The sequence below is a fragment of the Gopherus flavomarginatus genome, chromosome 5 (assembly GCF_025201925.1).
Source record: "Gopherus flavomarginatus isolate rGopFla2 chromosome 5, rGopFla2.mat.asm, whole genome shotgun sequence".
NCBI lineage: Eukaryota > Metazoa > Chordata > Testudines > Testudinidae > Gopherus > Gopherus flavomarginatus.
The window spans coordinates 22,419,374-22,439,720 of record NC_066621.1 but is presented as its reverse complement, the minus strand read 5'-3'; the positions used below and the strand labels follow the sequence as shown (position 1 = coordinate 22,439,720).

The following is a 20,347-nucleotide window of genomic DNA, read 5'->3' as shown; positions in this document are numbered from 1 at the left end:
TGTTTAAAAGTTTCCTTTGAAGCTCGTAACATTTCCCAGGGTTTACATGAGTCATGTCTCTCTCCTAGAGACACTACATACGATCTCACAACAATACGAACTCCTAAAATACTTTAACTGAATTCAGTAAGGTTTAGCTTAATCCAATAAGGCTTGTCCAGGATATTTCAGGAATTTGTCATCTCTCTCACACAGGGGACACCAGGTTTTAAGAAAAAGAGGCAAAACTTAGATTGAAGTGGTGATGGTCTCACTGCGCTATATTCTGGACAAGGTGTTGGCTAAGACAGCAGAGTTTTAGCAGTGGCATGAAATGATCTTGTTTTAATGAACCAGTAGCTCACAAATGAGTGGTTTGCAATAGCTCACAGACACCTGCCAGCCAGAAGCTCTTAAGAAACCTGAGTGGCTAGGCTTTTGTCAATATCAGATATTATTACAGACTCATTTTAGGCCCAAACTGACCTCAAATTTGGCATTATCTCCGTGGCATTGCTATGCATTATGGGCACAAGAAATGACAAACCGGTGCATAGAAGACTGCCCCTGCCCTCGGATGGCTATTTTCTCAGTATCCCCCGATGCTGCCACTTCTCCATTAACATGTATCCACATATCTGAGCTCCAGTGCCTTTAGAGGGATGGAGCAGATGACAGCCCTGCTTACAAGAACCATCCTGCTGCGTAACTGCAGGGAAAGTTCTCCTCCAAGAGAGGGATAAAGGCAGTAGCGCACTGTCCTTCAGAAGTGATTTCTAGCCTCAAAAGGCTGAGACCTCAGGGGGCTGATAGTGACAGGCAGAGAAATCTGCAGTCCCTGCTGCAGTCTGCTTAGTCAGTTTCACAAGAGAATGCAGCTCCCATTAGCTAGTGCGTCTGGTAAGGGCGCGGTCTGTTGCTACACTCCCTAAGGCAGAGCTTCAGTTCGTTAAAGTACCTAATTATACAGTTTTTTCATCTCCCTACTGAGTTGTTCCCAACATGATGGGGGAGCTTGAGGCTGGAAGAAGAAATTGCAAGTCAGAACGAAGATCTTCATGCTAAGAAGTTCTCTGACTTTTCCAAGAAAGAAATAAAACCATCCCATGCCCATATATGGGCCTCTCACTTTGACACTGACACTTATATTGGGATGGACCAACACCCAGTGACTGTAACTGGAATGAAAGGATCCAGTATAAAAAAAGAGAATCAGCTGGAATTTGCTGGCAAGAGATAGTCATTACAGCTGGATTGAAAATGTGGAGGTTTAGTCCCACGCAGAAAATTTTGACTTTTCATCAAATAATGGAAAACAATTTTTGTTTTCGTTTTTTGGCAATCAAAATTTTAAAAAATTCAGCTGAAACCTGAAAAATTTTGGCCCAAACCCACCGACCTCATCCCCCACCCCAAATTCCTTGTTTTGGCTAAAAATTTTCAAAAAGTTTTCTAATGAAAAATCAAAACTTTTCAAGGGAACAAGACGCTTTCTGTGAAAATGTATCTTATCAAAAACCCAATTTTCTCTTGAAAAACAAGTTCAATGGAAAATGTTCATCTAGCACTAGATACCATGAAAACTTTATGAATAGGCTTGGTAGAATTTCACTTGTAACTTTTTAAAATCATGAACAGTGTGGAGAAAGTGACTAGGGAAGTGTTATTTACCCATTCACATAACACAAGAGCCAGGGGTCACCCAATGACATTAATAGGCAGCAGGTTTAAAAAAAACATAGGAGATACTTCTTCACAACACAGAGTCGGTCTGTGGAACTCGTTGCCAGAGGATGTTGTGAAGGTCGAAAGTATAGCTGGGTTCCAAAGAGAACTAGGTAAGTTCATGGAGGATAGTCCATCAATGGCTATTAGCCAAGATAGTGAGAGACACAACTCCATGCTCTAGGTGTCCCTAAACCTCCGACTGCCAGAAGCTGGGAGTGAACAACGGGAGATGGATCACTTGACAATTGCCCTGTTTTGTTCATTCCCTCTGGGGCATCTGGCACTGACCACTGTAGGAAGACAGGATACTGGACTAGATGGACCATTGGTCTGGCCCAGTATGGCCATTCTTACATTCTTATAATTTTGATGGATAATATCAATCGTGCTTATTTTAAGCATTGTTTTTTATCAATTTAAATGTTCGCAGTTGCAGGAAATTTTGGGAGATCAGACAATAATTAATGACAATAGATGCTGAGATTCAAAAAGCTAAAGGTTTACAACTTAAAATACAAATTGTGAACATCACATGTCAAAATATACAAAGTAAATATTCTTAAATCAAACTCTGAAAAGTTCTCAGGAGGCATTTTTCTTACTTTGCTTGTCTGTAAATGGAGATTATTATTGATTGAAATATTTTTCATCAGTTGGGTGTGTATGGTGAAATCAACGTTTACTGACATTTACCAATAAAAATCTAATCCTTCCAAGTCTATTTATGAAGGAGCGTTCGGAGGAGGGTAGCATTTTTAGCAAAGATGGAAAATCTTACTTTTGTGTCTAACTGCCAGCTGTGTAGATATGGCACCAGTTTTCCCTAATCCATTTTAGACACGTCAACACAAGGGGCCCATTTTAAGCATAGCCACAAAGGGTGTGAGCGATGCTTGTCTGCTGACCTACCTCAAACAGCCTGTGGCATTGAAGAACACCTCAGGGTCAACAATTTCTCTTGTCCTATTACTGACCCCATCAGACCACCCCGAGAAAGGGATGATAACACAATCTGTCAAGACAGGGAGGGCTTCGTGTATCAAATCTTCTTTCAGCTCATCAGTGGAGGACAGGTTCCACAGCAGCCCTAGAAAGAAAATGCAAGACAAACATGACCTCAAGGTCTCGATGCAGTAAAGGCCTGAATCTCCTCTCACTAACATTGTAACTAAGGAATAACTCCATGAAAGTTACATATCTGGAAAACTTGTGCAAAGAGGCAGAGGCTCAAGCTCTAGATCTGCAACTGAGGCATTTGAGACAGCCTCCAGGTTTGGGGAGAGATGCTCTGGTCCAATCTCCCCGTCCAATCCCAAGGGAGTTTCATCTGAAACCAACCAAAATGCCACTCCATGATCAACCTGTGTGGTGCTGTGTGTACAATTCAAACCAAGCTTCCCAGTACAGACCCAGAATGTCACCTCTTCTACCTAGTCCATGTTATCTTGAGAAGGGTCTTGAACCTAGTTCTCCCATAATACATTGTACTAGCTCAGTGGTCTCCATCCTTTCCGGGCAACAAAAACCTCTTGTATTTCAGGCTCACTACCTACTATTTAACCGCGTTCCCTCTAACCCACCATGGGACTTGGGCATACTCTAAATTCTAGTTTCAGAGTATATACAGTTAAATGGGAGACGATAGAGGCATCACAGCGGCCTAGGACAGAGGCCCCCTATTACAGTTCAGAATGGAGCCTGGTGTCCCAGCCTCAAAGATCATATTTCTGTATACATTTCTGTCTGGGGCAGTGAGGGGAGTGAACCATCTATCCAAGGCTCAAGTACACTATAATCAACTCGGGCTGACCCACTGTTAGCACATGCACTTGATCCCAGTAGAACTCAACTCTTCAGGAAAAGCCTAGGACGCTAAACAAACTGTGCAATACTCTCTGAAATAAACCCCCACATCTCAGCCCCTGTCAGACCAGGAAGGGGAACTAAGTGCCAGAGGATGGGACCCTCCCCTGAGAATGCCCTGGACACAGCTCTCAGATGATCACACGTAGGCCCTGATAGCTCAAAAGCCCTCAATGGTCACAGCTGTGGTGGTAAACCTGGTCAGATAGGTGTTATCTCTAAGTCTCAGACCTGATTCATGGGCCAGTGGTTGGGAACCCCTGCCACCGTGTGCAAGAGCAACAAAGCTGATAAATTGGGCAATCCAGGGGCCTGATTCTGCACTGCCTCGCACTTTGTGTTGTCATTTCCATCTGGGGAAAGTGAGTGCAAAGTGACATGCCGGTCTGGTAGTGTTGTACTTTGCACAGGTGCATATGGCAATGCAAGGTGCCAGGCAGGTGAGACTCAGGCCCCAATGTCTAGGAGCCAGATCCCCAGGTGTTATAGGCTGGTGTGGAAGTCAGTGGAGCTATCCTAAGTTACACCAGCTGAGGATCTCTCATTTGCTTGCATGTACCTGTCAGCTGTTTCTGTATTTCAGTGTTTGGAGTTCTCCTCAGGAGGCTCACACACTCCCTTATCCCATTCTGCCGTCGGGTTTCTAACTTGTTGGCAGGATTTCTGAAGACCAGGTTTCTAAGAGCCCCAGCTGCAGCCTGCTGGACATTTTGGTTTGGGCTGCGGAGGAGTTCTATTAGCTTTCCAATTCCACCCAGCCGGTAGACCTGTGAAAGGGGAAGACAGACAAGGATCAGCATCCCATGAAAAGCTCATCTACTTGCTCTGGTGCATTAAAAGACCACAGCAATAGATGTTAACGCAAGAAGACAGCATAGTGTGTACTAAGTGGAACTGAAAAGATACCCTGAGTATTACAGGCTGGCTAGACCCAAAACACCTCATTCTTCACAAGGCAGTCAAACGGGTTGATAGCTGTAGTCAGGAGAGTCTGTACTGATTGCCTTGATGACTAGGGTATCAGAGTAGTGAGGCAGTGTGTCCTAGTGGACAGAGCACTGGCCTGGGACCAACTGGGTTCTATTCTCAGCTCTATTATTGACCTGCTTTGCTGTTGGACAAGTCACTTCACGGATCTGTGCCTCATTTTTCCTTCTGTAAACATAGGGATAATGAATGATACCTCTTTTGTAAAGCACTCTACGCTCTACCAAGGAAAAGAGCTAGGTATTATTACTAACAGATGTCAGCAATTAAGACTTGCAAGTAATGACCATGGGCCAGATCCTCAGCTGGAGTAAATTAGTGTTTGCTCCCACTGACTTCAGCAGTGCTACACTGATTTCCATCACCTGAGGATACGGCCTCATGAATCTTATTACTGCAGTGAAAAACTACCTAAAGACAACCTTATAATTGTAATATAACAACATTCCCTTGTGCTTTACCTGCACCCAGAAACCATGGGCCACATTCAGAGGCAACATGTATGTTGGTGTAATACACACTCAGAATCAAGGGGCCAAATTCCAGGCTGATATGTAAGGGGAGGTGGGTGTGAATCTAAGTCTAAGGCAGCCTAGAGTTGATGTAACATACATGTTGATGAGACTAGGGGAAGGTAGCAGCCACACAAGTTTAGACTCTCTGTAGAAAAGTTGACTAAATTAGTCTCAGCAATGAATTGGTCCTACTTCTTTAAAGTAACCAGAGCCCCTGTGAAAGGAATTCATTGCTGTGAGCCTAGGGGCTAGCAAAACCACCTGCTCATAAATGAATGAATGAAACTGTTAGCTGGGAAAAAATGCCTTGATGTTTGGAAGCCTCACTTAATTAACCTTGGGACACATTTTCAGAAAGTGCTGAGAACCCAGAATTCCAGTTGAAGGCAATAGAAGATAAAGATGTTTGGCACTGCTTGAAAATCAGGCCCCAGATGTCTCACATGGACCTTCTGAAATGAAGGCACCCAGACCCAGAGCCCGCTTTTGAAAATGCAGCTGGAAACAAGTTAGTTTACCTCTTGCTTGGCAGATTCATCTTGGAAGCAGGTGTGCTGGAGATAGTACGCGCCCATGGCTTGAGATTTCTCATCCGAGGCGCACAGGAGCTGTATGGCTTTCTGGATGGTCATAGCCACGCTGTCCAACTCATCATTGCATATTCTAAACAAAAAGAAGGGAAAGGAATGGATCAGTCACTACGTGGCAAAATGCAATATGCTTTAGAGGCTGATGACTTCTTTGAAAGATGCCACCAGATTCAAGTAGTCAACAGCCCCTCAGCCTACTACTGTTAGATCTTATGGGTTTGTTTATCTAGCTAGATGTATCAATACTGCAGTATGGTCCATGCAAAGAGAGCTGCAACCATCATGAACTCAAGAAATCTGGTGGGCTAAGTATTCAGGTTATGACTCAGTTTTTTACCCAGTCCTTACTCCCACTGACATCCATAATAATGGAATGATGCAGTTTGTTTACAAAAAGAAGGCTGGGAAACTGTGTGTAACCTCTTGTAGATTTCGCGATGATAACCATGATCATACGCATCTATTTTAACATTCAGGGTGCTAAATTACAGGCTTGTTTCAAGGAAAGCCATTGCTGTTTGTGGCCAAGTTATTGTCAGAAAAAGAGCCTAGAGAGGGAGGTTTGAAGTTGAGTTGTGGATGGACGCTGACAGTGGAATGATTGCAGATGTCTATAGAATCCCGAGGTGAGTTGCAAGAGAGTATAGCCTTGGGCGGGGGGGGGGGGGGGGGATGGAACGCCTGGGAAAAAACCCCACCCAGACCTTTGAAAATGCACCTCTCTGCTCTGGAAATGAGGGGCCTGATTATCTTCTGCCTTGCACCTATGCAGAGTGGGTAGAAAGTGCTCCTACTTCACAATGCTAATGACAACACAAGGTGCAACACCAGGAAAAATCAAGCCCTAGCAGTCAATTGTTTGTTTAAAGAATTAACCAACTGCAAGTGGAAAATGGTAGGTCACAGGATGGGTGAGACTAAAATGTTCATGTCTTGCCATGATGTTTTCCCTTGTTTGTGCTCCCATTGATATCAATGAGGTTTTACCATTGACTTCAGTGAGGTCATGATCAGATCCTGTCAGGATATTGTGTCTTTGGGAACTGGATGTTTCTTGGTTTCAGCACATGGAGGGAATATCCCTGATGGGAAAATCCAGCAGACTCTTAAAGAGAATTATATCTTTTCTACGGAATTTTTAAATTAACCTATGAAATTCCATATAGTGAGACGATCCTCCATTAAATTCTATTAAACAATCCACAGAAAAGTGTCATTCTCTATCACATTGTATAGACTGTCCAGAGTAACTTCCATGGTACCTTAATAGTTTCATCTCTATTAAGTTCTATAGGGTTTCCCCATAAAGGATAGCCCCTCTTGCTGAGATTTTGTTATTAAGCTAGAAACAAAGTCAGTCTCTCATAAAATGGGGGCAGGAACGGTTGACTTTGAACCTTCAGAACCTCAGAAGATGTTTGCTTTGGGCCATATTTTGGTGAAGGTTCAGGATGGTGTCATTTTATTTAGTCCATTCTGACCATTTCTACCAGGTTGATGGTAGCTTTGGAACTGAAGCCCTCCCTCCACAAACAGAACAGGCGCAGCCTGAGCTGTGGCAGGAGAAGTTGCTCCCTCCACTGTATCCATGCTGACTAGGAGAAGAAAGTTCTATCTCCGGGGATCATTCAATCTTTGGCCATTCTGCTGAGCATACCAGACGATGAGTGTCAGCTGTGATGGCGGCTCTGATGATGGCATCCAGTTCTAGAAGTTCTCAACACAGGGGCAATTTTTATAGGCAAGTTCCCCATCAGGGTCAGTTTTGCAAGGACAACTCCCCACACAGGCATTTCCCCGGGTGACAAATCTGTCCCCAACCAGAACCATAGAGGAAAATCTCTGTAACCAGGTCCAGTTCCACAGTGGAAAGGGTCAGCAACCAGAATCCATTTTCTCCAGGGGAATTCATCCGAGGGAACAACTCCTTGCTCAAGTTAAGTTCTACAACCAGAGCAACTAAGCAGAATGGAAACTTTTCTTCTTTGTTATTGAGAGTCTAGGGGCCCTGGGGACAAAGGAGCAGGGAGGAGCTAGGAAAGCCACTGCTCATGGTTTATTAAAAACCATTACAGAGAAGATAATATCCACAAGCCCAATGATTCCTAACATATGACTCAAAACCCTTTGCACTGAGCACCTTTCCACAACCATTAGGAATTCAAATATGGCTCAGAGTATTGTCACTCATCTTTGATCCACCCAAATAATTACTGTTGAAGCTTTGGCACCATAGGCAGCTAGCTAGGCGGATTCCCTTCCATTCTTCATAGATTTATAAATTCCAAGGCCAGATTGGACCACTGTGATCTTCCTGTCTGACCTCCTGTACAACACATGTATTTCCCCAAAATAATACATGCTTTGAACCAGAGCAGATCTTTAAGAAAAACATCCCATCTTGATTAAAAAATTGACAGTGATGGGGAATCCACCACGATGGGACGTTTTTCTAAAATATCTGCTCTGGGAATTATTTTGGGGGAAGTTCTATGGCTTGTGTCATATAGGAGGTCAGACTGGATGATCATACTGGCCCCTTCTGGTCTTAGAATCTGTCACTGTTGGCAAGTTGTTTCAATGGTTTGAGAGCTAAAGACCTGAGAGATGAACTCCAATGTGCTATTCACAAGACACTGAAAGGAGGCAGTTTTCTTCCTGTCATGAACGACTGCAGTACGAACCCCCGTCAGGCCAACTGTGATGGATGTCATAACAAACAGAGGCATCACTCTACCTTTGGGAAACAGATAAACACTTCAGGCAACTCTGGCCTCTAGTGGACCAGGCCATGATTACTTGTGCTGACAGTCCGAACTATGGTCATTTGCAGAGGCAGTTTACAGCAGGGAAGAACGACTCAGGGCTAGGCTCCACGTTTGGTATTGCCCCATGGTTCCATCAGCCTGGACAGGGAGGATAGATACATTCCCTGCTATTGACCTCTCTTCAGTCATCTCCAGAAAGGAGTTATATCAGGCACCACGACCTCCATCAGAGACTAGTCTACAACGCTGGATATAACAGATCAGTGAGGTGTTGCGCTCTAACTTTTAAGAACAATTTATATTGTCTTGGTTACAGCGGCAGTGCACCCAGTGCTTCAGGCACAACCCATGCAGGCCAGGCTAGCACAGTACAGCCCTGGCAGCATTGCCAGGATGTCTCGTGATAGCCATACATGGACAGTGATGAATGTATCAGGCTTTGTACTGGATTCTGGCCAGGCAACAAGTCCAGAGGATCCCATTCGAGTCAACAGCTTTGCTGCTTATTCCATAGCATCCAGTCTGATACCCGTGGCCCTTTCCTTTAGCTCAGGTTTCCAGTGCTCCTCTGTCTGTTATTCTCTATACAACTTACAGTCATGCCCACACCTGCTGTCACTTCTGAGGTGCTGAAGCATTTACTCCATGAGATGCTGACCAATGGGGGCAAGTGGGTCACCACATGCCGTTACCACCGACAGCCACACATTTTGAGGTGTACCCAGCAGATGTATCTTAGCCTGCCAGAGAGGGACTCCGTGTTCTTTGTAAGGACAAAAAGGTGAGTTCTGGTGCCCGCAGACCCTCCCTAGCATGAGGACTGCTGGACCTGAGCTGTAGCATGCACTGAATTTTGGAAGGGGAACAGTGTCAGCCATAATGCTGGAGGTCCACTGAGATCTTCTTTCAAGATGTGGTTGGCATGTTTGCTTTACCGCCACCATTCAGCTGTAGGCGGAAGAAAGAGGCTATCATGGAGCAGGTATAACTGGCCTAGCTTGGTGGGATCTGAAATGCTAAAGGCGAGAGCCTCTACAGCTTCAGCTAAAGGTAGGACTCCCCTAGCTGGTGGCAGAAGTAGTTTCCTGTCCTCTTATGTGTACCAGCTGGAGAGGGACAAAAGATGCCCTTGCTCCTAGCGTTCATTACATACAGCTTGCCCTTCACTAATGGCTCATAGCGTCCACTTTGAATCTGGTGGCACTGGAGTGAAGGGAGCTTTCTCCTAACTGGGCAGAGTCACTACAGATCATTGAGCCAACGTGGCCAGCAATGAGTGACTGAGTGACACACCATCCGGCTGGAGGAGGAACTGACTGCAAAGAGCTCCGCTTTTGGAACATGCAAATGGCACTACTTGGGAGCTGACTAGCTGCAACAGCCATTGGAATAAGCACAACAAAAGGCACGTTCTGAGCCCTCAAAGACTCTGAGCTGGGACATGGGGCCCCCAGTGAGTCCCACCATGTCCCAGAGCTTAGAACAAGAATATCACACTTTACACCCAGGTGAAGGGGGAAGCAAAGGTGAGTGAAGAGGTGATTGTCTGCTGTGAGTTAAACAAGCTGAAGATTTTATTCACATAACCACTGAGTCTGCCTAATAACTTCAGAGCAAACTGTCCAGCCAGAACCTGCTGTATGGGGGGGGGGAAGCTACAGGTCTTCAAAGGGGAAAATTCTCAAACCAGACTAAGTTCTACAAGCAAATCTGAACAAGTTCTACAAGGGGTCAACTTTCCCAACAGAACCAGTTCTACAAAGCAGGGGAAAACCCACAACAAGGTTTTGTTTTACAAGAACAACAATTCCAAAATCCAAATCTATGAGAGACAATACGCTTCCAACACAGCCAGATAGGGAAGGGGAGCAATTCCCCAATCAGAACCAGTGGTACATCAGTGGAGTCCTCCCATGCAGAAAGTACTGCACGAGAGAGGTCATTTTTAGAAGGGGAAAAGTTGTCTCCTAAGGAACTCAGAGAAAACACACAACCAAGAATAGTTCTAGAAATACAATAATGCCCTGACCAGATCCAGTTCTGTACGAGGGATTACTCAATACAGCTAGCTTTACAATTCTAATGCACCTAGCATCCTGGTACCAAAGTGCAAACCATAGCCATACCAAAAAGTTAAATAGACAGTATTTTCCATCTTCTCTTGCTAAGAGCCACTGTGATATGTGCTTGTAGTTCTTTTTTAATTCAACTCTCATCCCTTTCTTCCTTTTACTTCTTACTACTACTTCTCCTCCTCCTCTTTTCTCTGTATCATTTACTTGTCCCCACCAAGGTAGCTTCAGAATTACTGAGGAAAAGCCCAGGTAAAAGGATGGGTTTTAATTTTCCCAGCCCGACCCTATTCCACAGCAAGACCTCTCCAACCTCAGCCAGTTCAACAATGGAGTGATGCAGCCGATGGAATTAAAACCAGATGGGTTAGCAGGATCATTCAGAACAAGACCAGCTCTAAATTAGGGGTAATTCTCTGTCCAAGAATGGTTTTACAGCAGGGATAGCACCCATATCAGAACTAGCTCCACAAGGAGGACCACTCACGATTGTAAACAGTTCTCCAAAAGAGAAACACCCCAATCCAGCTCAATTTCTCAGGGGTACAAGGCCTGCCTATACACTGCATCAACCTGGATCAGTTCTAAAAAGAATTCATCCAAAACAAGACCAGTAGTGTAGTGTGGTGAACCCCCAAACCAGGACTATCTCTGGAGAGGACCATCAGTCTAGAGAGATTGCTAATAGGGAGGATGCTTCCCAACCAGAACCCAGTTCTGCAAGAGGATAACTGCACAGAACCTGCTCTACATAGGAGGCAATACCTCAAGCCCTCTCAGTTCTGTAGTGGGGAACCACTTATTCAACTGCATAACCATGTCCAGTTGTTCACGAGAGACAATCTGACAAGCAAGGCCAGTGTTTCATTGCAGACAACTTATTCTCTGGCACAAAACATTCCTGCTATGAGGATAACGCCCCACACAGTCCCGGTTCTGCAAGGTGAAAACTCCGCCTTAAGAACCACTAGTACATAGTGGACAATGCCACAACCAGGGAAAATTCTTCAATAGTAACCATTACTCAGCCAAGCCCAGTTTCTCAAGGACAACTCCTCCTCTCAATGATAGGGACAGATGCCCAAGAAAGACCTGTATTTCCAAAAGAACAAAACACCGCCTAGGTCTCCCAGGGGCAGAACTCTCCAACCAGATCTAGTTCCGCAACAAACTGCACTCAGCCCAGAAGCAGTCCTACAAAGACGGCATGTCCCCAGTGAGAACAAGTTCTACAGAACCTAATAAATACACAGGTGACAACTCCACAACCAGACCCAGGGTAATAACAACCCCCATCAGAACTAGTTTTCATCTCCCCAGCCTCCAAACAAGAGTACAGTGACCAGTCAGCAAGTGTGAAAAATCGGGATGGGGGTGGGGGATAATAGGTGGCTATATAAGACAAAGTCCCAAATATTGGGACTGTCCCTATAAAATTGGGACATCTGGTTACCTTAAGCAAGAGTGGCTTTTCAAAGGGAACAACTCCCTAATCGATCTACACAGAGGAAGTGTCCTTCATCTCAATTCGCTCTAGAGGGCAGCACTCACTAGGCAGAGCCACTTTTACCAGTCAGACCACTTCCCAGACTAAACTAGTTCTATGGTGGGGGACAACCCCCCCTGCCAGGTACAATTCTAAAAGAGACTAAACTCCCCATCCAGAACCAGTTCTACCAGGATGACACCTCCCAAGCTAACGCTTCATGATAAACAACTCTCAAGTCAGAACCAGTTCTGCAGGGTGAGCCACACCCCAAGCTGGGAGGGTTCTGCAAAGGGGACCACTCCCTAACCAGGGGATGTTTGGCATTGGAGAGCATTTCTGATACAAGGGCAGTTCTCCCTGGAGTAAATCTTCAGAAAACCACAGCCATTCTTCAAGGAATCAAATCATTCCATAATTACGAGTAACTCTACATATGAGAAAAGTTCCATGTAGACCAGCAATTTCAGTAGGGAAACAGCTACCTAGCAGGGACCAATTATTTAAAGGTAACTTTCACCTTATGCAGAAAACATCTTCATTGTTGCAACTGTTCACTGGGGGTATTTCTTCACCCTACAGCCTCTCAGCCTACTTCCCGCAACTGGAGTGAATTGCTTCTAGTTATGAAAATGGCAGCGTTCCATCCCAAAGCAATTACAGGGTTTATGAAATGAGCCAATGCACAACACCATGCTCTGAGGAATGGGCCATCCAGCCACAAGGAAAGCCGTGGCTAAACTGAGTAACATTTTGCACATGCAAAAGAAGCAAAGGCTGCGCCTGCATAAAGCCAAATCGCCAACAGCCCAGCTCATGGAGTCTCAGACCCTGCTAAACATCTGTGGACAATTTTCAGTGAGGGAGATTTACAAGTGGTGTGTAAAGCTAAGAGTCAAAACTCAGCGGTGATCAAGGGGAATGAACTGGCTCCCAAAATGGAATTTTCACAACCTCTGCGTCACGCTCTCAGGCTGCACTAGGCAAGGCTTTCGGGCAGATCCTGTAGTGATCCCTGTTTTTTATTGTAATTATTAATTCTATGCAGTGAGGCAGCACCACATAAACCAGGGCCCTATTGTGCTGGTGTTGCACAAACAGAGAAATGGCTAGTGAGACAACGCAGGTTTGAACACCACGGCTTAGAGCATCATCTCCTGATCACAAGCTAGGCTCATCGATCTCTGAATGCAGATGTTTGAGAGAAAGTGACGTTTGGGACACGAAGCACCTCTGCCACCCCTTGTATACCTACCACACTTTTAAGTGTCTGATGGGATTGCATACTGTGTATAGGGGAAGGGAATGAGCAGAATAGAATAGATCACAGCATAATTCGGGATCAGATTGTGAAGTACTTTCACTCTGTCTTCTTTCTGGACAAACTCACAGTTGGACTAAATCCTGAGGCCCTTTCTGAGCGTCTGCTCGTCCTTACTCGCCTCCTGCAGAAATCAACCAGTGCTGTCTAAGCACAGGCTTGGTTCAGGAGTGCTGTGGGACTCAGTGGCACTCAGCAGGTACCCAGAACCTCTCAGGATCAGACCCTGGGAGCTGGCCATTTGGAAATTGGACTCGCAGTATGAAAACTGGTGCTTTTTTGCAGGGAAATGAACGCGAACCCAAAGTGGCAGGGCGAGCAGGAGAGGCGCTCAACCAAGGCCCCTGCATTCCAGGGATTTCACCCTGCAGAGAAGTCCTAGGCTAATCCATTGAGCTCACAGGCACATGCGAACTCACCTGGAGCTGGACATAGAATGCCCATACACCCCATCCTGCCTGCTGCTCGTCACGGGCTGGGCATACAACGCATCCGGCTTGTTGCCCGAAGGGCAGGAGAGGTTGCGATCCAGGAGGGGTTTCCTAGTGGTCCCATGGTGGGTGCTGCAGCTGCTGTACATGCTCTGGCGGTTCAGAGTTGCCTTGTGCACTGCCTGGTTTCCCACTTGGTTTCTCCTGAGTGTGCCCCGGGGAGGCTCGCAGCACAGGTCAGGCTCACTTCTGCTGCTCTTGAGGCAGTAGTTGCCGCCGGGGCTGGTGGGGCTGCCGACGGCTTTGCTGTGGTGCCGGCTGCCCCAGCCCTCCATCTGACTGTAAGAGCTGAAGCGCCGGTTGTCGGTCTCTCTTTTAAGGGTCCCATTGTACATCTGAAGGGGGAGGAAACAGGAAACACAACAATTAAAAGGGGCTTGAAGTGACTCCCAGAAGTTCACCAAATGGGGCCAAATCCTGAGGGGACACTGAGTCTTGGCTTTAATGGAAGCTGTGGGCATGCCACCCATTAACTACAGTAGGACCTGTTCATGGTACTTTGATGGTCCCCATTATCCTAGTATCTGAGCACCGCACAATCTTTACCATCTCTCTCCTTCCAGGTAGGGCAGTGCTAATATCCCCATTGTACAGCTAGAAAACTGAGGCTAAAGAGACTAAGTGACTCACCCAGGGAGTCTGGAGCACTGCAGGGAATTGAATCCTGGTCTCCTTGCATCAAGTTAGCACCCTAGCCCCTGAACTACCCCACCTTCTAGTAGTTTTACTCAATACCATGCATTAATATTCATCCCAAAGGCTTCTCAGCCTCTTAACCAACTCTGTATACACCTGACCCAGCTCACCTAACACCAACGTGCAGCTACCTCTGGACTGGAATGTGGCAGCCTTTGAAGAGAGTGCAGCGACACTGCCACCCAACAGAATTTGGCAGGGCATCAGGGCAAATGTCCCATTTCTCACAGAATGGGATCTTATATGAACTCCAGGGGTCTGGAGCTCAGGTGTATATGTCACGTGAAAGGCGTGTCACCCCCCTCCCATCACAGTCGCTGACCCTAACACTATTCTATCCTTCCCATTGCTTGCTTTGTCCTTATCAACTCTTCTTATCCATCTTCCACCCTGACAGACACACTAACCCGTATGTGAGAATTCCGCAGTGGAGGCCCAAAATGGGGTCCATGTGGGGAAAATAGGATGGATTTATGCATTAAAGAAGGAGTAAATGACTAGCTCATGACAATGATAACGTTTGAAGTTTTGAGAACAATAAGATGAAATTTCTTAAGAAATGCCAGGGTTAAACCAGCAAAACACCACCGTATTTAGTTCAAAGAAATGGGCCCGATTCTGACCTGTTACACTGGTGCACATCCACAGTGACTTCAGCGGAGTTACTCCAGATTTGCCTCAGTGTAACTGAGCTCAGGAACTGGCCTGAGATTCTGTTGCAACAACATCACTTCTGGATGCTAACTTTGGCATCTGCCTCTCAGAGGGCCGCACTTGGCAATAGCTTGGGAACGTTGCCAGCTAGGAAAGAGGGGCGCTAAGGTGTTTTACTCCATGCAAAAAAGAACAAACCAACCAACCTAGGCAGCAGTTAGGGCAGCTTTCCTGACAGACAACTAGCAACACTGGAAATCCTGGCCCATTCCTCTTACAGTGCAGTGGAACCTGCGTCATCAGGATACCCATGTGGACACAGCCTTCGGTCCCAGTTACACAGCTCTCCTGATCAGCAGAAGATGCCAGTGGGGTACTAAGGCTGCTGCTAAGACAGCTGTATTGTGAGGAGGCCCCGCAGCCATGCTGCAGGCCAGAAAAAACGGAGTCTTTGTCCGCTGCCTGTTCAGTGCTGTTCTAATCTAGCCAGGTTCTTCTGCCATGCCCATCACCATTGTGTCTGAGCCCCTGGGCAGGGAGAGCTGCAAGACACATTACCCCGATGGCCATGGCCAGTGCCTGTCTTTGACACTGGCTCCTTCTCTTAAATCCCCAATGGCAGTAGTTACAGGGCCAGGCCCTGAGCTCCTTGCTCATCCCTACAAATGCTCATGGAAGTTGGGAAGCTACACCCTGAGATCCTTCTGTGGGACTAACGCTGCTCTTAGTTCCAGCAGTATAAATCTGGAGTGACTCCGGAGTGACTCAGCATCACTGAGGACAGAATCTAGTTTTCATGTTCACTCAGTCCTAACCCAGGCAAACTCCCACAAAAGATGAACAGAAGTCTTCAAAATTTGGCCAACCAGCACTGAGTGGCATGAAGGTCAAACCAGTTCCTCTCAGGACACCCCCATTAGGCAGGGTTCCTAATTCAACACGCCCCAGTTGAGTGGAGTGAACTGCACTCTACTGAACAAAGGGAGTGCTCCCTTTCTCTGCCTCCTCCTGTTCCTCCTCTAGCTAAGCCAAGCATTGGCCCGGTGTGCCCTGAGAGAAAAGGGGAGGGGAAGAGATGACTTACTGGTCAGCTACAGCAAAGAGGAACTGGGGATGATGAACCGTTGTCATGGGCCCCCATCCAAACCCTCCCTATGAATTCTGGGATGAGATAAGCTACAGCACCCATATAAATTAGGGCTCCTTTGGAAACTCAGGCCTTGAACTCAGCATCTGTGGTTGAGAGTGGGGCTATAATATTGCCCTCCAGCTCAGAACAGAGCAGCTGCAGATGTTTACCTTATGAACTCTCATCCTACCTTACACATAGGTGCTGAGCGGATTTGTTGAGAGACTCACTTCTCTGCTTTGGCCTCTGTTCTACCTGCACATAAGGCCTGATCCATAGTCAGTGGGAGTCTTTCCACTGACCTCCAAAGGCTTTGCATCAGGCCCATACCATCCACAGCAACACTCAGGTAACAGCTAGGGCTGTGCCACTTGAACGAGGTCTAGAATGGGAACAGCCCAGCAGCTGGCAGCATCTGCAGGAAAACTCATGCGCTGGCTTCGGTAATGAGCTTCTCACCACACAGCAGCTGTTTTCCAGGAGTGTGCAAGAGGTTTCCCAACTACCCTGCCTCGCCCAGATCGGAGCTGTGCTGACTTGCTGGTGAGGGCTCATTGTCTACCAGAAAAGAGTCTTCCCAAAAAAGGCAATAAGCTGGAATTTGCCATTCCAAGGACAGTGGGGAGGAGAGAGAGTTTATCAGCTAAACAACAACCGCCTGCCAGCCATGCTAAAATGCAGGATGAAATAATTTCCCCATGACATACACACCAAGACAAACAGCATGCACACGCCCCCCATCCACACACCTCCCCTCATCTGCTCTCTCGGCAGGCCCCTGACGTGAACACATTGACAAGAAAAACAGCAGCTTCACATCAATAATATGTTAAGTCCTTAATGGAAACATAATAGATAGTTGAATGGCTGCAACAAAGGCCCCAAGGGCTCAACATCTCTGCAAATTGCTGACAGCTCCTCAAAATGATCCTAGCAGAGTCAAACCTGACACTGACTCATAAAGGGAAGCCATAGCAAGGGTGTGTGTAGGGGGGTGCTCAGTCTAACAACCTGCTGCTTCTTTATTCCACCCAGCCCATAGAGATCATGTATCCTTGAGAGCTTGCACAGAGCAAAGGTGATCATGGCTAGGCAGAGAGAGAATGATCCAAGCCACTCCTGAGATGTCAGAGCCTCACCCCACTCTAACTGCATCATTCCTAGAAGCTAGAATCTTCCCAAGAGAGGGTCCCATCTCTACATATGATGTATCCATGTAAAATGTAATACTGAGATGGCTTTGGTCAAAGGCCAGCTCCCTGGGGCCACTGACTATTGGTGCATGGGTGGCATTAGCCACTGGGTACAGCAAAGTCTTCCCCCACACGGCCACCACTGGCTGATGGAAGTTGTCACAGGGCTGCTACTCAGCGAGGCTCTCTGGTGCAATACTAACCCGATACTCCTTGCTGAAGCTGTTACTAGAATCTGTCTTATACACCACGGGCTCTCAAACGTTTGTACTGCTGACCCCTTTCATATCACAAGTCTCTGAGTGCGACCCCCCCTTATAAATGAAAAACACTTTTTTATATATTTAACCCCATTATAAATGCTGGAGGCAAAGCAGGGTTTGAAGGGGAGGTTGACAGCTCACGACTCCCCATGTAATAACCTCGTGACCCCCTGAGAGATTCTGACCCCCAGTTTAAGATCCTCTGTTACACACCCACTTCCCTCCCGCACATGTATAGCACTTTCTTCATTGCACACAGAGTTCTCCTCTGAGATGCCAGGGGTCCTGTGCTGTGCATTCGAGTAGTACGTCCACAGCAGGTTTGTGTTTGTTCAAAGGCAAAGGACATTTGCGTCCTGCCACCCAGTCCCCAGCTTGAATTCAAACTTCTGCTGACTAGCAGGCATATTATGAGGATAACACCTCTTGCAGGCAGCTTGCTCAGACCTCCAGAGTAGCTAAGAGAGCCACTTATTATCAGGAACCGTTAGTCTAGACCCCTTAGCCCATCAGTGCTGATCCTGTAAGAGGCCTGTATTGAATCATATGATCAAAACCCTCCACCCTTCCCTAGGTCCTACTATTTCTCCTTAGTGGAAGGCAACACCATAAAGAGAAAGAGCTGCTGGTTGGCGGGTTCATTACACCCTGTATTCTAACTCTGACTGAGGAATGAGCATGTCCACCATAAAAGCAACAGGGTCCCCTCCAAACCGAGGAATTGCTCTGGCTTCCCTGATAAACTCATAAGCTCACCAGCCCTGCCTTTGAACCGCTCCAACAAGCAACAGGGGAAGGTCATCTTGCCTGCACGCCTACGTCAGTCAACTCAAGTTGCAGGGATGGAGGAGATATTTCTCCAGCTTGGATGCAGAGTGACATCCTGCTGAGGCGTTCCTTCCTCGCCTCTCAGGATGAACATGGGGGCCAAATCCCAGCTAAGTAGGCTCCAGCAGGCCTCCTTCAGCTAAGAACTGGTCTTTACAGTTGAATGGAGTTTCCTAACCAAGCGGAATGTCCTCTGCTGTCACACTGATCTGGGGCTTAGGGCCAGGTGGGGAGAATATTAAAAAATCAACAGCTGGCACAAGTGAGAGAGGGAACGCTGCTGAGTACAGGGCCTGATTCTCGACTCCCCTACACCAGATTTATGGAGAGAAGAGGACAACTGGGCCAAAAGACTGGGTCAAATTCCCTCTCATTTACACTGGACTCTGGATCTGCCCTAGGTAGAGTTGAGCAAAGAACTGCTTTTTCAGTTTGGTGGCTGAACTGAAAAATACAAAAATTGTTTGTTTCACTCGACCGAAAATAGTTTTCTCCCCCCGTTTTTTTTTTGGGGGGGGGTTACCTTTGGTTTGTTTAAAACAAGGCTAGCTAAATTTCTAAATGAAAGTTCATTTCAAAATGAAAGAGTTGAAACATTTCATTTAGAAAATGTCAAAACAAAACATTTTGACTTGTTCATTTTTTTCCCCCGAGACAAAAAGTATTTGCTCAATTTGATCCAAATACATGAATAGTTTCACTTGAACCAAAGCTGGATTTTTTTCAGCAAATAAACTGTTTGCCTGAAAAATTCTGGCTGGCTCTAGCACTAGGATCACAGAGCAGTCTGGATCTCTATCTAAAATAAACAGTGGTTATATACATATCTGAGCACAGTATCACCAGCTGTTTCCCCACCTATGCCAGTTTCCTGGTCATAGCAAAGAGAGGACCAAAATATATTCGTGAATTACAGTAAACATTGATTGCGCAAAGGAGATATACAATGTAATGAATGTAAAGAACATTCATGAAGCCCCTCCTGGAACCAGACCCAATAATATGGGGTGGGAGAAAAGGAGCAGGGAAGGGACACAGAGAGAGAATGTGCTGGTTATAATTACCCTGGTTCTCCTTTATCATGTGCTGTTTCTTGGTTGAGAATTCCACTGGTTTCTACAGTCACCCAAGATGACGACTGCTCATGTGTACACACACATGCTCACATTGAATCAGACAGAGTGTACAGGTCACCAAAGAATGTGTCTGAATCAGTTTTTTCCTCTAAAATGTACCTAAATTGATCACTTAATTAACTTTAAGTGTGGGCTTGATGCCTCACCTGCAGTGTTCTTGACCTAATATCTATCCATCCGTCCATCCGATCCAGGGTGATCATAACATATAATAAGAGAATCCAGGCACCAAAGGTAGCTCTGAGTAATGGTATTCTGCACTCTGATTCACGTTGGCCAGAAACTGCGGGCTGCCCCATGGGATCTTGTGGGGAAAGGAATGAGCAGCACGGTAAAATTGATTAAGGATGATTTGTTTACCATCTGGACTAAGGGGAACCAACTCTGGAGCAGGAGAAGAACATGTGATTATGCAGTTTATGCACCCAAGACCCCTTTCTCTAATAGGCAGCAGGTTTAAAACAAATACAAGGAAGTTCTTCTTCACACAGCGCACAGTCAACTTGTGGAACTCCTTGCCTGAGGAGGTTGTGAAGGCTAGGACTATAACAGAGTTTAAAAGAGAACTGGATAAATTCATGGTGGTGAAGTCCATAAATGGCTATTAGCCAGGATGGGTAAGGAATGGTGTCCCTATTCTCTGTTTGT

At 46.2% G+C, this 20,347-nt stretch overlaps 1 protein-coding gene across 1 annotated transcript in view; it reads right to left on the bottom strand.

Annotated features, from left to right (window-relative positions):
- The window catches only part of PKP1 (plakophilin 1), a 68,112-nt gene that overhangs the window by 15,869 nt on the left and 31,896 nt on the right, over positions 1-20,347 (bottom strand). Inside the window, exons 5-8 of the mRNA XM_050956170.1 lie at positions 13,729-14,135; positions 5,591-5,735; positions 4,130-4,337; positions 2,617-2,794 (exon numbers count right to left, since the gene is read on the bottom strand). Coding sequence (XP_050812127.1) covers positions 2,617-2,794; positions 4,130-4,337; positions 5,591-5,735; positions 13,729-14,135 — 938 coding nt within the window. The remainder of the gene's footprint in view (positions 1-2,616; positions 2,795-4,129; positions 4,338-5,590; positions 5,736-13,728; positions 14,136-20,347) is intronic.